Genomic DNA, 13510 nt, shown 5'->3' on the forward strand with positions numbered 1-13510 from the left:
GTTATTTGTTCTACATCCCGACGTCGTGGAAGCGAAACGGGACGGGCAGTCGCAAGGGGCTGCGGATAGTTATGCCATGCAGTGCATAGATAGCGTAGAAATGTAATGCAATTCGTTTGGTAAAACATGCACAAGGGTATCGGTACACATTTTATTTACGTGAGAAGAGGTGTTCCCGAAAATTTGGCTCCGCCGGCGCCGGAGCCGAGAGTATTCGGACCCGGTGACTTGGAACGGCTTGGAGGTTAACCTAGTGGTGGTGTGCAGAATGGAATGCTTGTTTGCCATGTGCGCGAAGGGATTGAGGATGGGATGACAGGGCTAGATAGAACGTGATTTGGAAGATGGGATGGGATTTTACTGATCAATTTGATTTGTTGCATGTCGGTGAGTTAAAGTTTTTTTCCTACATTGCTGGGCAAGAAGCTTCTAGCGATTGAGGTCTAGCGGCTATGCTTCTTTTAACATGTATTCAGCTCATGGTCCAAGTAGGTTCTGTAAGGCTGAGAAATGGGATATGGATGCATGTTTATAAAGTTTAACGTCGTGTCGATCAGGTGCAGAACTTTGATATTGTAGCACGGTCACGTTCCAGGAATTGTAGTTAAACTTTAACACTTCCTCATTTTGTCTCCAGTTAAACCCCATCTTCGGGAAAAGCTGGACGGGAGCGTCAGGACAAAGACCACGAGAGTGCCTGTGTTCGACAGTGGCATGGCATTATTTAAGTACTAAAAATTCAAAAACATTCGAGATACATACCCCATTCTTGCCTTGAAGACGTGGGAGCGGAACCTTGATTGGCCGGAAAGCATTCCTTCCATTAGAAGTGGTAGGTGTGTGGTATGATTGGAGTTTGTAGGAGAATGGGGTATCGAGGCAGCAAACGAAGGAACAAGAGGTATATAAACTTAAGGTTCCTTCCTCATAAGCATTTGATGGATTGATAAGTTTTTATTTAGATTGTGATTCCCTGCGGACTGTCAGCAATTGGCATTTTTATTCTGGAATTTGTTTTCGTCACAATGTATATTTTTGGCACAGCGTTTTAGCGCTCGACTCGTCATGGTAATTTATGGTAGCAAAAGAGGAAGGTCGATGCCCCCAAACTCAATCGATCCATTTTGCATCGCCGGTAACAATTGCCACGCGATTCATCCTTTAAAATCTTACCTGGAAGCAATTTGGAAGCAAATTATGGTCAGACAGCAAGGGGTTTATTACGGCAGATCATTAAGGCAAACGGCATTGGCGTCCCGACGTAGTGTCGACTTCAAATCGGGAATCATACGACATGAAGGCGCTTAGAGTTCAGGACGTAAACTATGCCCACATGGTATGATATGCTATGGAGAAGCTCAACATCAAGCACACTTGGGCGATTGTACGTTAATTATTTCCAGTTATTCCCATGCTCGGTACCAGATCGACGAAATAGCCTAGAGGAATCGAATCTTATCGGCTAAAGTCGTGCTTTGGTCTCGAAAAGGAGGTAATGTCAAAGATATCTAAAGATCAGGGCTGGATGTTCAGTGAAGTTGGAAGGCAGCCTCGAGACAGCTCGAGGCAGTCAACATCAATCATCATTACGCCCCACCGGAATAACATCGGAGGTTTGACAAGCTCACAAATTGCTGAGACAGTGCTAATAAGATAAGTCGAATCAGGTATCAGCGCTTCGTTCATATATTCCTGTCAATTAGCATGTAAGATCTTACCATTAAGGTTCTCAAAGGCCCAGGTATCGATCCTTCCGTCTATGGCTGTGGTAATACCATGGAAATGGATCTCGTCTTCCGCACGTGGCGTTTTCATGGCTGGTGGGCTAAAGATGGGTATCCGTTGGGAAATTATTGACCTGGGGTCTTACTGGCGCTACATGGAACAGGGCTTCGGAATAAAAAGCACTGTGCAAAAACGACAAGCGCGTAGAATCAAAGACGTTTGCATGAAACAGAAATGAAGGATTCAGGATGAGGATTACGACTTACAAGTTCGAGATGTTCAAAAGGATTGATGTGCAAAGAAGCAGCGTTTACACATGGCAGACAGACATGGTCATTGCATGGTGATATCACATCTTATCATGACCTCAAACGACGGTGAGCATTAGCTTCCACCCTGATCCTTATGACGATATCACGGAATAATATCAAAGGAAGGAAAAGGACGGGACATCCGTTCATGTGACCGGTTCAAAAACCACGCTACTGTACGATATTAGTAGTCTTGGGGGTGGACTTTCTCACATCGAAGAAAGTGGACATCGTCGGATATGACTCCCTTTCCGGGCTATTATTTACCGAAGTCCTTATATCTTTCGCTGGGATATCGCCATAAAGCACCAAAAGCCAAGCCCATGGAGATTGGAATTGTGAAGATCTTCAACTGCTTGGGATTGTACGTACAGAGAGTCGATTTCTATTATAACTTATGGACCCCAACGAAAGTTCCCATATTTTCCAGTCCTCCAGCCTCACGAACCTCAAGGCAGCTGTTTTATGATATTTAGGGTGAAAGCTAAACTGCATTGGCAAGTCATGCAGTCGGTTAGATACCCAGTTCCAGCCAGCCCTTGACTCTGTGGTTCCAGAGCTACAATAAGCGATGTCGTTAGCATCGCCAACGGCGGCACTTGATGGCCGCCGTATTTTCTCTATCAAGCTAAGTGAGTAAAACTTATGGGGATTGATTTTGATTGATTGGTGTGAATTACCGAAACGCTGTGAGGGATTCGAGTAGCGTGGAAATGTTTACATGGTGACAAGTGGTCAGATATCTGCGATAAGAATTTTTGAGTTCATGCCCTAACTGCTTAGTAAATTCATCAACAGAGAAAATGTCGATAAGGAAAGGCAATTGGCAAATACCTAGGTAAAAAAAAAACCAATCCAGAAAATTAATGGATGCAGCGGCGAGCGATAAATATATACAAACATGGGTTTGCGTGGAGGGGTAACCTGGCGCCCTTTGATTTGAGAATGATTGATGGGAATTGTGGGGATGCTTGTGTACCATGTGCTTGGGGAACCAATTGTAACATCAAACAGAAAACGTTTAACAAACGTGATTGGTGGTACTGGCAAGGGAACGGCTGAGAACTACGAGGGTACTTTGTACGCATGATGCACCGGTGCCGATTCCTGATAGGTGATGGGTGTTAACGGAACAGACAACCGCACTTGCATTTGTAGAACCCGTGGTTGGAGAATCAGATAGAATAAGCATGGTTAATGCCCGAGTAATTTTTGTGCGGTATCGTCGCTATGGAAATGTTGTGTATGGGGAATGAAGCCGAATGAGGTTCGAATTTCTATTCTCGTCGTGGCTAAATGCCTATCACACAAGACATAAAGTACCAAAGGATTTGTGAGCGGATATCATACTCAACAAGGTAGCTTCACCCATTGACAGGTCGGGGTTTGGCATGTCAATTCGTCGCAATTCGCAATTGACTAGTCTGACCTAACACCCTGTCAGTAGTGGCAGTGGAAATCTTGAATAAACTAGTTGTGGAGAGCCCTGGAGGAACCATGTATTATCATGTACGTATGTGCACCATGCCCGATAACCGGTGTTTGAGTGGGTAAAACTTGGGAGTGTTAAATAAATGGAAATTGAGCCAGTGGTTAGATAGGATGATTGTCAGTGGAGTGGAAATTATTCCGTGACTAGATATATACCTTAGTGCTGGACCCCTCTTTTCCCCGTTCTTCGATATTTATTATATAGTCTGAACTCAATTACCAGTATTGGAATTAGGACAGCAGTCAAAGCTTGAACTTTACTCTTATCATATCACTATCGTCGACATCAACATGTCTTCACTCACAAATTCGTCAACCTCTCGCACATCTTCAATAAGTTCAACATCGAGTTCGAAAAGTTTGAATGACAGTACAAATGCAGGTATCGGGAAGAAAAAGTTTTGCTGTAGTTTCGCGGGGTGCGGAAAATCATTTTCAAGGAGTGAACATTTGCACCGTCATGCGTTAAATCACAAGGATGGAAATCATACCTGTTTGCGATGCCGTGCACATTTTCGACGTCGAGATCTTCTTGGTAGGTGACACTATTTAGCCCCCCACCCCCCCAAATCTTATTCTAACATGTCATGTAGACAGACATATGAATCGTCACAAAGAGAAGGATGATGAAGCTGGTGGCGAGGGACTAGGTGTATTGGCTACCAGAAAAAGACTTTGGAGAGACGCAGACGGAAACATTGTTGCTACAAGAAGACCATCATATGTGCAAGAAGGCACCAAACGCAGACAAACAACCACGAGAGCAGACAGAAAGATGAAAGTCAGCATTCAGTCAGATTCTCAAGACCAAGTCGGCAGTCATCAATTACTTTCTCCACCAATGAATACACCCACTATCAGATCAAGGTCGCCATCTGCAATTGTGGTGGATAACGGAAGATCATATCCGGAAGCTGAAGGCCACCAGAGATTCGAATCACATCACGCTGTTCCATGGAATGGTATGACTGCATCAATACCGTCACCGCCAACCTCAGAATCTAGCATTCACTCAGCAGGTCAATCTCCAGCGCCTGAACTCGGTGATCTTGATGGGCTCTACGAAGAAACCACATGGCCTGCAATTCCAAATGGTCTACCTCAAGCTCCTTCTCTCAATCGCCAACTTCCCGAGCCTACCGAATACAACATGGGACCTTCACATCATTGGGGCTCGCAACCCTTCCAAACATTCATGGGGGCAATGCCGGAGGTTCCTGGGAGCTACGATGATATCTTCAAGCCAGATCCAGGAATGTACGAGTGGCAGATGCCGCAATGGAATAATCAGATGCTGATGTCAAGAGTGAGAGAGGAAAAGCCTGGGTACGAGGCGCAAGAAGAGCCAAAGAGAGAATGGGGTTATTCATATTCTGCGCAAGGAGGCAATTTTCATAGGACCTATGGTGTTGGAAGATGTTGAGATGGGAAATGAAATCATGAATAAATGAATCAACGGTTATGAATACATCGATCTGGTTCTGTTTAAATATTGCTGTGAAATTAGCGGTTGATACCATGGAAGTTTTGATAGTTTTAGCAATGAAAGACATTAGCTGTTGCTGCTCTCAATCTCGCGTTTGTTCCATTGGCAAATTCTGGAAGGACAATTTTGTGCGACTTGTGTTTCTCAAGCTTTGATATCACCAACATAATCACTCAGAAAGCCACTCCTAAAGCATCAGTATAGGGGATATGAGTGCACCGCACTCAGAACTTTTCATTCAGTCCATCTAGGGAATATTAGCGAAACGTGTCACGGCGACAATATGCACAGTCCGGAGCCATGGTCTGAGGGCAGTTTGGGGGCAGTTTTCCCAAGATTGCCACGGGCCAAAAATAAGACACCGAGCACATGGATGAAAGCACCACTCACGATCCCCGTAACTCGTCCGTAACAACTCCTTTTAGTAGCCTGCCTTGTCTGGGAACACGAGATATCCATTGATATACATGTACCCGCCCGATATCTGTCTTCTATCATTGGCTCCAAAAGCGTGGTCCTGTCCAAGTGTTCTTTTGCCTGATGTTACACAGGCAAGCTGCAACCGCTGGCTTTCAACTATGAATAGTTGAATCCTTCACCCCTTAGCACGTTGTCGATGACTTTAGATGCATGGATAGCTTGATTTCTCGACCCAGAAATGTGGAACCTCCGATGTTATCCTTGTTCAATATACACATGCTACATCATAAACCTAGATCCATGTTTATGGAATTTTTGAGAAGACTGTTCTGTGGACCTGACGTTGGGGAAATGAGGAAGATGAACTGATAACGATTTTGGCCATACATTAGCGAGTCCGAAGAATTGTTTGGGATGGAAACCCTGTACCATTTCCAATATCAAAAGGCGCTCGAGCGAATTTCATTTCAATCAAACGCGTCTTAAAATAAAATATCAATATTAAACCCCTTAATAAATAGAGATGCAAGGTAAAAGAATCTAGATATCTGAACAATCGAAATCGAGTACCTAGGAAATCACATCAGGTTCAAGGCGTATTCATTTCGGCCATCAAACAAATGCATGGCGATCTATCTTCGTCGCCTACACACTAAAGACTTCCGTTAAGGTTTAGTTTAATTCGAACTATCGTATCAGACGCGTCGAACCCTAATCATGCTATAGTAAGCCTATATCAGCATGCAATTCTGAATTTCGCAATACGTCCGTAAGATGGAATATTGAAAGAGAAAAAAATCTTACGCATGATCGGAGAATTTCCAAGTTCTGTAAGCAGGAGATGTCTCCTTCCAAAAGGACGCGAGCCTCATGTGTAACTGGCTATACAACGGGTAAACCATCGACCAACCTCTTCCGTATATGCAGCAAACGATGAGTTTGTGCGATAATTTCTTTTCTGGCCTCGCTGGGGTACCCACTAGGATACTTCACACTGCTACTCTAACCCCAGTAGAGTTATGATCACACGCTTAGGCTCCGGGGAAATGGTGGAGACTCAAGCATGAAAGCTTGTACCACTTAGAGGTTCACCGCCTGTTTGAGGAAGGTTATCATCGGATGGTGGATGTTCCACAAGATGTTGATGGAGCATTGTGAAGAATGTAGTTGACATAAGAATGGAGAAATCTTCCGTCTGATAATTGAAAGATAACAGTGACGCGACGCTGCAGTGTAACAGTGAGAACAGAATTGACGGCTTACTGGTCGCGGTACTGTAAGAGCGAACTTCCGAGCTATCGGGGGTAAAAGATGTACACGTGATCACAGTAAGAACTTTTTAACTACTCGAGTATTCCGTTCATGTTTGGCCGAAGCACATTTGAGGAGATGGTGCTTGAGTAGAGAGCGACGGAAAAAAATGAACCTGCTATATATTGCCATGATCATGTTTAATATTAAGGCCGCTCTTCTTTCTCGGCTATAATTCTTCACCCCTCAGGGATTGCATAATACCGGACCGACAAGGCCAATAATACTGCGATTGTTAGTACATCCAATGCTTTATCATGCAACGTCAGAACCTGCTCGATATGGCTCTCATCGACGGATCTTCGATGTTTGGTCAATTCAGTGATATAGTGGCTTGATTCTTAACTTCCCAAATGCTAAGCGGGAATTTTTACAAAGAGCTTGTTCCGCATAGGAACAAAAGTAAATCTCATAAATTTAGTAAAAACATACTAAGTACGTGCCAGTAGTTGGTTTCCTGTTATAAGCCTGATTTAGCCTGCCCCCCTGGTGGTGCATCTTCTTGCAAGATATACAATGCTCATCCCTATAAAAATGGCAACTCTCGGTGCAAATTATGTCTGGGTTAGAGAGACAGCCAGTCGCGATGTGAGTATTCCAAAATATCACCGCCCATAAAGGGGTCACATTATTTCCTGCTGAATCGCTCTCAGTTGTCATTACAACTGTCAATAACTTTTCCTAGAGCTCATATATGGAGTATAAGTACGCTCTTCGTTATATCCATTTAGCTAGGGCTGTTACGAACCCTTCGACAGGCGGGAGTAGACATAAGAATTGGGATCTTCGGTATAAATAGCGCAACATTTCATCAACTCTGTCGGCAAATTCGAGTGAATATAGTCCGGCAGCGTCACTTCACATGAGAAGCGTAACGATGGTTTGAACTCCCCGTCGATTAAATAGTTCCAAGTTCCGACAATGTGGTTCAGGCGGCAGCTACATCTTACATATCCCAACTTGTGGCTTTGGCTCTCGATAAATATGGTTTCAAGGATGTCCGCAATTTGCAATATATAGACAGATCATGGAAGGACGAGATCATCACTCTCCCTTCAAATTTGATTTCATTATTAACGTTTAACAAATAACCTTTCTCTGCCTAGAATCGGAAGTCTTCTGCCTCTGGTTTGATCTCGTGCCAACAGCAATGTTCGTTCCGGATCAGCATTGCGTTTTGACATTCGTAATTATTCCCAACTGCATACCAACAACAACTGTATGGCTAGATTCCGCTTTTCAAATGTGAGTAACCCGGCTAAGCATCATTTTCCAATCTCGATCGGAACTTTCGGTCCTTGGGCCAACAGTAGAGATGTTGGTCGACACACATGTGGTTTACTCGTGTTTTGGTCAAGCAACATTCTTGTTATCGTTTTTAACATATTTGCATTGAATGACATACTCTTATATCGCTTCCTTCGTTCTCTACGATATACTACTTTTATGATTCCAATAAAGACATTGCGAAAACTAAATAAGTTATGACAGAGCTTCAAGTATTTGCAATTAACTAAAACATAATCTCATGAATAATCTGACTAACAGCAGAATTAGATTACAGCATTGCGCGATTCCTTGCAAAGAAAAGCTGCAGCTCACAATGATCCAGACTATCTGTTGGCACAGAACTCTTATTTCTCAGCCCAAGCCCGGTCATTATCTCCAGGATGCATAGCAACACCGACTACAAATATTGAAGTTGCAACGATAGTGAAAATGGTCGTAGAGGGCGGAGTAAAATTCGCCATCCGAGGCGGCGGTCACTCATTGAATGCCGGAGCTGCGAATATTGAAAGCGGAGTCACCATCAGTCTTCGAGCTTTACATAAGGTAGAGGTCAATAAAGAACAGACACTAGTTTCCATTGGAGGCGTCGCAAAATGGGGCGAGGTTTACTCTATCTTATATGGTTTGGGATTAGCTATGATCGGCGGGAGAGTCGCCGATGTTGGGGTTGGAGGATTGACTACCGGTGGTATGAGATAAATAAACCTTCAAATTATTGTTGAGACTTCTTATGACTAATTGAATGGTTTGCTAGGAGATATCTCATTTTTCAGTGCCAGAGAGGGTTTAGTATGCGACAACGTCGAAAACTACGAAGTGGTCCTCGCCGATGGAAGTCTTGTAAATGCCAATCACTTCGAAAATCGCAATCTCTGGCAAGCCCTGAAAGGTGGCTCCAATAACTTTGGCATCGCCACTCGCTTTGATATTCGAACTTTTCCGCAAGAGAATTTTCTTTGTGGTTGCATTGTCCACGATATTTCGACACTTGACTCACAATTGAAAGGGTTTACGGATCTTCTTGAGAATTTCGATCCCTATGCTGCAATTATGATGATTATATCATGGAATCAAAAAGGAAATGGATATTCGATTTTCAATAATCTCGAGTATACAAAAAATGACACGAACCCGAGGGCGTTGAAACCGTTTCTTGAAGCGAAACCTCAACATTTGAATCCCATGCGTCTTTCTAATCTCGCTGACTTCTCTACGGAGGCTGGAAAATATGCTGCGCCTGGCTTACGGTTTGTTCCCATCTGATATAATTGGCATTTTGAACAATGAAATGCTGAATGTGAACCAGCAATCAATTCGCAACTACCACCTTCGGCGGAAGCTTAGAATTTCTTCAGAACGTCCATTCGATCTGGCGATCAAGCATTCATGCTATCTCCTCTATCGTTGGAGTAAACTGGGCCATGGCAATCCAACCCCTTCCCATTGCTGCAATGAATCAATCCGAGAAAGTTGATTCTCTTGGCCTCTCATCTTTATCAGGTCCTCTTACTTTATCTCTCCTTTCTTATAATTGGGAGAATATTGAAGATGATGAAGAGATAACGTTTGCCGCGAAGAAATTGATTTCAGATATCGATGAAGCGGCAAGGGAAAGGGGTGTACCTAGGCAGTGATTTCAAATATTTGAATTATGCGGCAAGTTGGCAGAATTCATTAGGAGGGTATGGGGAGGAGACGTTGGTGAAATTTACGACCCTGAAGGTGCATTTCAGAAGTTATGTGAAGGAGGATTCAAGATTTCTAAAGCTTAGAAATTTCGGGAGGGAGAGTGAAATTAGTTGAGAGGAGTACCTCTGAATGTTTTCAGTTTCTAGGTGCTCGGTGCAAAATAATGCTAGTGAATATGAACGCGATCCTACAATGTCCTATTTACAAGAGGCTTCATTCATACTATTCTCACCTATCTATATAGAAAAGCCTCAGAGAAGAGAACCCGGAATGTTCAACACGAAGTTGGAAATTATCATACTCTTTTCGTCTCGTGTGACTTTTCTCGTGCCTAAAGAATCCAGCTTGGCAATCTTACACAAGTCTGAACAATACTGAGTTCTAGAGATGATTGTTCATTTCTTTCTCACAATTACCATTCAGCTGCGACGAGAAGTCGGCGGTAGATGGCGATTATGGGGAAGAAGCAAATTTACACCTAATCTCACGTCTATCACACAAAACTTGAATTTCGTTGAATGTTCCGTACGAATCACACAAGTCAATGATAATTACATTGACTAAAGTTGTTTTTTCTAGGCGAAAAGCTAGAAATCCTTGAAGATATTTCTGAATGAGAAAATGTTTAAGCTTGTATTGTTAAAAGAATATCACTTCAACCAAATCATCTAAGACTTTGTGGTGAATAATGTGTCGTGGTGACCATAGATCCTTAGAATTTGTTACTAAATTGTGATAATACAGAAACTGGATGCCATTCAAGCAAATCACTCCTCTGAAATGAAATGAAACCCCAAGCCACCCAACGAAACCCCCGTCCCCAAATCAAAGTGCGCCTCCAAACAAAACAAACCCCCTCGCAGAAAGACGTCAGTTTCAGACTCGGAGCGATCCTAAGACACAAGTTAGTCTCAGTTCGAAAGACTTCTCAGACAATAACTCACCTTCTAACTCCGTAGTACTACTTCTTCGCTCTCTTCTTATAACTTTCATAACTTCCATAAACTCCATAATTACCATATTCTCCATAGGCACCGTAAGGGTTAGCCGTCGTGGATGTTTTGACAGTCGCCGTACCAGCACTTGAAGACGTTGCGCTCGAGGTCGGAGCCAAAGTCCCAGTACCACTTGCACTAGCATCTAAAAAACCGGCCACCACGCCAGCAGCCATGGCCAGCGCCAATGCAAGTTCAGGGAGGAACTTCATGGTATGAGTATACTGGGGAGTCGAGAGAGTGAGTGTGGAAATTTGGACGTGAAAGTGGGTGAAGAAGGATCGGATGTGAATGATGAGATGGGGAGGATGAGAGAGATGGAATTTGACGAGAACATATATATATCCAGAGAAAGAGGACGATGATGATCATGCAGACAATAGAAACCAGAATTAGTATGCTGGTGATGAAGTTGGTTTCATCATACATAACGGGAAGGGAGATTAGAGAAGGTTATGTGACTGCCGATGGGGTACAGTTGTACTGGCTGAGCGATGGAAGTTGAGTGTTATGATTGGGAAAATCTGTTCAAGTGTAATTTTATATGGGTCGAAAAATGATAGAATATCACTTAGAATAAAGTAGTAGTGATAGAGATCGAATTGAACAGCAATGGATACGCCCCTCAGCCAGCTATCCTTCGCGGTAGTACGCAACACAAAGAGAGTTTGACTGACTCTATGGATTGAGTATCCCACATGTACGAGTCTGAGTAAAAGCATCTCGCATATGAGGTAACTCCAAGTCTTGATAGGAAAATCTATCAGAAAATATCTTGGTTTATGATAATTTTCAGAACACCCATCATATAAGCATTGTGTAAGGATGCTCCGTCCCATGTTCCATAATACGAAGTGGTACTTTAATCCGATGTAGCACTGTGGTGCACAAGCTTATTATAAAGCGAGCATATCGCCAGCGTCGTGATACAAACGTAGATATTGGCTTGTAAGAATATCACCCCAGGACAAGATACTGCATTTCCTGGATCTATTAAAGAGCAGAAGGATGAAGATGGGGTATCTATAGTTGAAATCCTCAGGTTCGATATGTCGTGATTGAAAGGATATAATGAACAAACAAAATACTGTTCCTCTTATATGACATAAAGACGATGATCTGGAAAAAAAATCCACTCTTAATTATCGATATAATAGCTTACTTGAGTTGTACAAATGTTTCATACCTCTGAAGACATTGTTTTGGAGAGAATGATCACTAGATCAAGCGGCAGGACAGACCAATACTGACTTCAGATCATTACTTCACGATAGATTCGACCTCATTATCTCAGACATGAATCATACACTGGTAGATTACTAACTATCGAGGAACATCATCCATCCTTCTGATGTCCCAACATGCCGTTATCCTCAAAGCCATCCTGATACCAAACACCACGTACCTTCATCTTCTCAATAGCAAATATCCTCTTTATTAAACAGTCGATAATTAAGTTTCAAAATGAGGACCAGGCTCACAGACAAAATTTATGTTTTCGAAGAGATTCCTCGTCAAGCAGGGCCAACAAGTCGAACACCTCTTTTGGCACCCGAATATAGAAGGCAAGAAGAGGAGGAGGAAAGTCTTTGTTCGCAGATTCTCCTAGTCTTGGTCTTTTTCATCTTTTTCATTAGTATCTGCTTAATTGGCCTCTGGGTTGGTGGGCGTTGGGGTCGCAGCACTGAACGACTATGCACGGGTCATATTTCACAATACTGTAAGTTCGCCGTTCTGTATGATTGTTTGCCGAAGGAAGCAATAGCTAACAATATTATCACAGCCCCAGTTCTCGAAGACTTGAGCCTTTCGTATACCACGATGAGTTTTAATGGGTCACTTCCACAATCCAATGAGTATCGCCAAGATGCAGGTCGGGAAGTTGATGCGGCCTGGAATGATTTGGGAATTAACTATCGTGACATCGTCATTCCTGCAACATTTGCAGCGAGATCCGGAATCACTACTGATCATGTAACAATCAGTGAGAAATATGGTGGCGGCTACCCAGCTAATGTTGAAGGTTTGACCCATCTTCATTGTTTAAATCTGCTTAGACAAGGATTGTGGTATAACTATGACTATTATCAAAAGAGAGGAGAAGGCGCTTTCGAGAATGACATTCCAATATTAAAGCTCCACGTCTGTAAGTTAACCGTGTGGAAAGAACCAAAAGAAATGCTAACCTTTGCGGCTTCGATAGCTCGTTGCCTTGATATTCTTCGTCAGCAACTGATGTGTACAGTTGACATTGGCGTTATGGGTAAAATTTGGGTTCATCCAGAAGCCCCAGAGGCGTATCAAGATTTTAATACAAAACATAAGTGTCGAGATTTTGATGCTGTGAAAAATTGGGCTGAACAGCGACAAATTCCCGTGGACGTACCGGTCGACTTTTTCCAGCAACCAGAGGAAGGAGAGATTGTGTATTCGACATATCCATGAGCTACAATGTCAGATCCAGGGGCGCGACTTTGTCTGTAAAAGATTTCAGATGCTGGGCATACCGTGCCGCGAGTGCTTTCATGCTGTCTGGGGTGAAGAAGTGAAGATCAGGTGGATCATATGTGGAATATTAACTCTCGGGCTATCCAGTTGGTTGTATCAAGAATGTCAATTTACTGAAGATATCTATCTGACTTGTTTGAAATAATTCTGATTGGGTGTGGAAATTTCTGGCATCTGTTATGATGACCGAGCTTCGTGATCAATCTTTATTATTAGTCAGCGGAATAGCAAAATGCCAAGTCTTCCATTCATTCATAACGCGTTTGCATTTTTAGATCATGCTA

At 43.0% G+C, this 13510-nt stretch overlaps 5 protein-coding genes across 5 annotated transcripts; 4 read left to right on the forward strand and 1 right to left on the reverse strand.

The window, feature by feature from the left end:
• Positions 1 to 455: 455 nt before the first annotated feature.
• On the forward strand, positions 456 to 1857 carry EAE98_006209 (uncharacterized protein; the record flags this gene model as incomplete). The annotated part of the gene is made up of 3 exons (XM_038953831.1): positions 456 to 1336; positions 1469 to 1613; positions 1712 to 1857. Exons 1-3 carry the CDS (start codon positions 1295 to 1297, stop codon positions 1855 to 1857), a joined length of 333 nt encoding a protein of 110 aa, XP_038809621.1. The 5' UTR covers positions 456 to 1294.
• A 1961-nt stretch (positions 1858 to 3818) lies between these two features.
• EAE98_006210 (uncharacterized protein) lies at positions 3819 to 4950 on the forward strand (the record flags this gene model as incomplete). The annotated part of the gene is made up of 2 exons (XM_038953832.1): positions 3819 to 4062; positions 4121 to 4950. The coding sequence occupies 2 exons, from the start codon at positions 3819 to 3821 to the stop codon at positions 4948 to 4950; spliced, it is 1074 nt and encodes a 357-aa protein (XP_038809622.1).
• Positions 4951 to 8228: 3278 nt separating this feature from the next.
• EAE98_006211 (uncharacterized protein) lies at positions 8229 to 9668 on the forward strand (the record flags this gene model as incomplete). Its single annotated transcript, XM_038953833.1, has 4 exons — positions 8229 to 8243; positions 8302 to 8722; positions 8789 to 9281; positions 9341 to 9668. 4 exons carry the CDS (start codon positions 8229 to 8231, stop codon positions 9666 to 9668), a joined length of 1257 nt encoding a protein of 418 aa, XP_038809623.1.
• A 1016-nt stretch (positions 9669 to 10684) lies between these two features.
• Positions 10685 to 10930, reverse strand: EAE98_006212 (uncharacterized protein; the record flags this gene model as incomplete). Its single annotated transcript, XM_038953834.1, has 1 exon — positions 10685 to 10930. The coding sequence occupies one exon, from the start codon at positions 10928 to 10930 to the stop codon at positions 10685 to 10687; it is 246 nt and encodes an 81-aa protein (XP_038809624.1).
• Positions 10931 to 12182: 1252 nt separating this feature from the next.
• EAE98_006213 (uncharacterized protein) lies at positions 12183 to 13163 on the forward strand (the record flags this gene model as incomplete). The annotated part of the gene is made up of 3 exons (XM_038953835.1): positions 12183 to 12438; positions 12502 to 12864; positions 12922 to 13163. 3 exons carry the CDS (start codon positions 12183 to 12185, stop codon positions 13161 to 13163), a joined length of 861 nt encoding a protein of 286 aa, XP_038809625.1.
• Positions 13164 to 13510: the final 347 nt, after the last annotated feature.

The sequence above is a fragment of the Botrytis deweyae genome, assembly GCF_014898535.1.
Source record: "Botrytis deweyae strain B1 chromosome Unknown BDEW_013, whole genome shotgun sequence".
NCBI lineage: Eukaryota > Fungi > Ascomycota > Leotiomycetes > Helotiales > Sclerotiniaceae > Botrytis > Botrytis deweyae.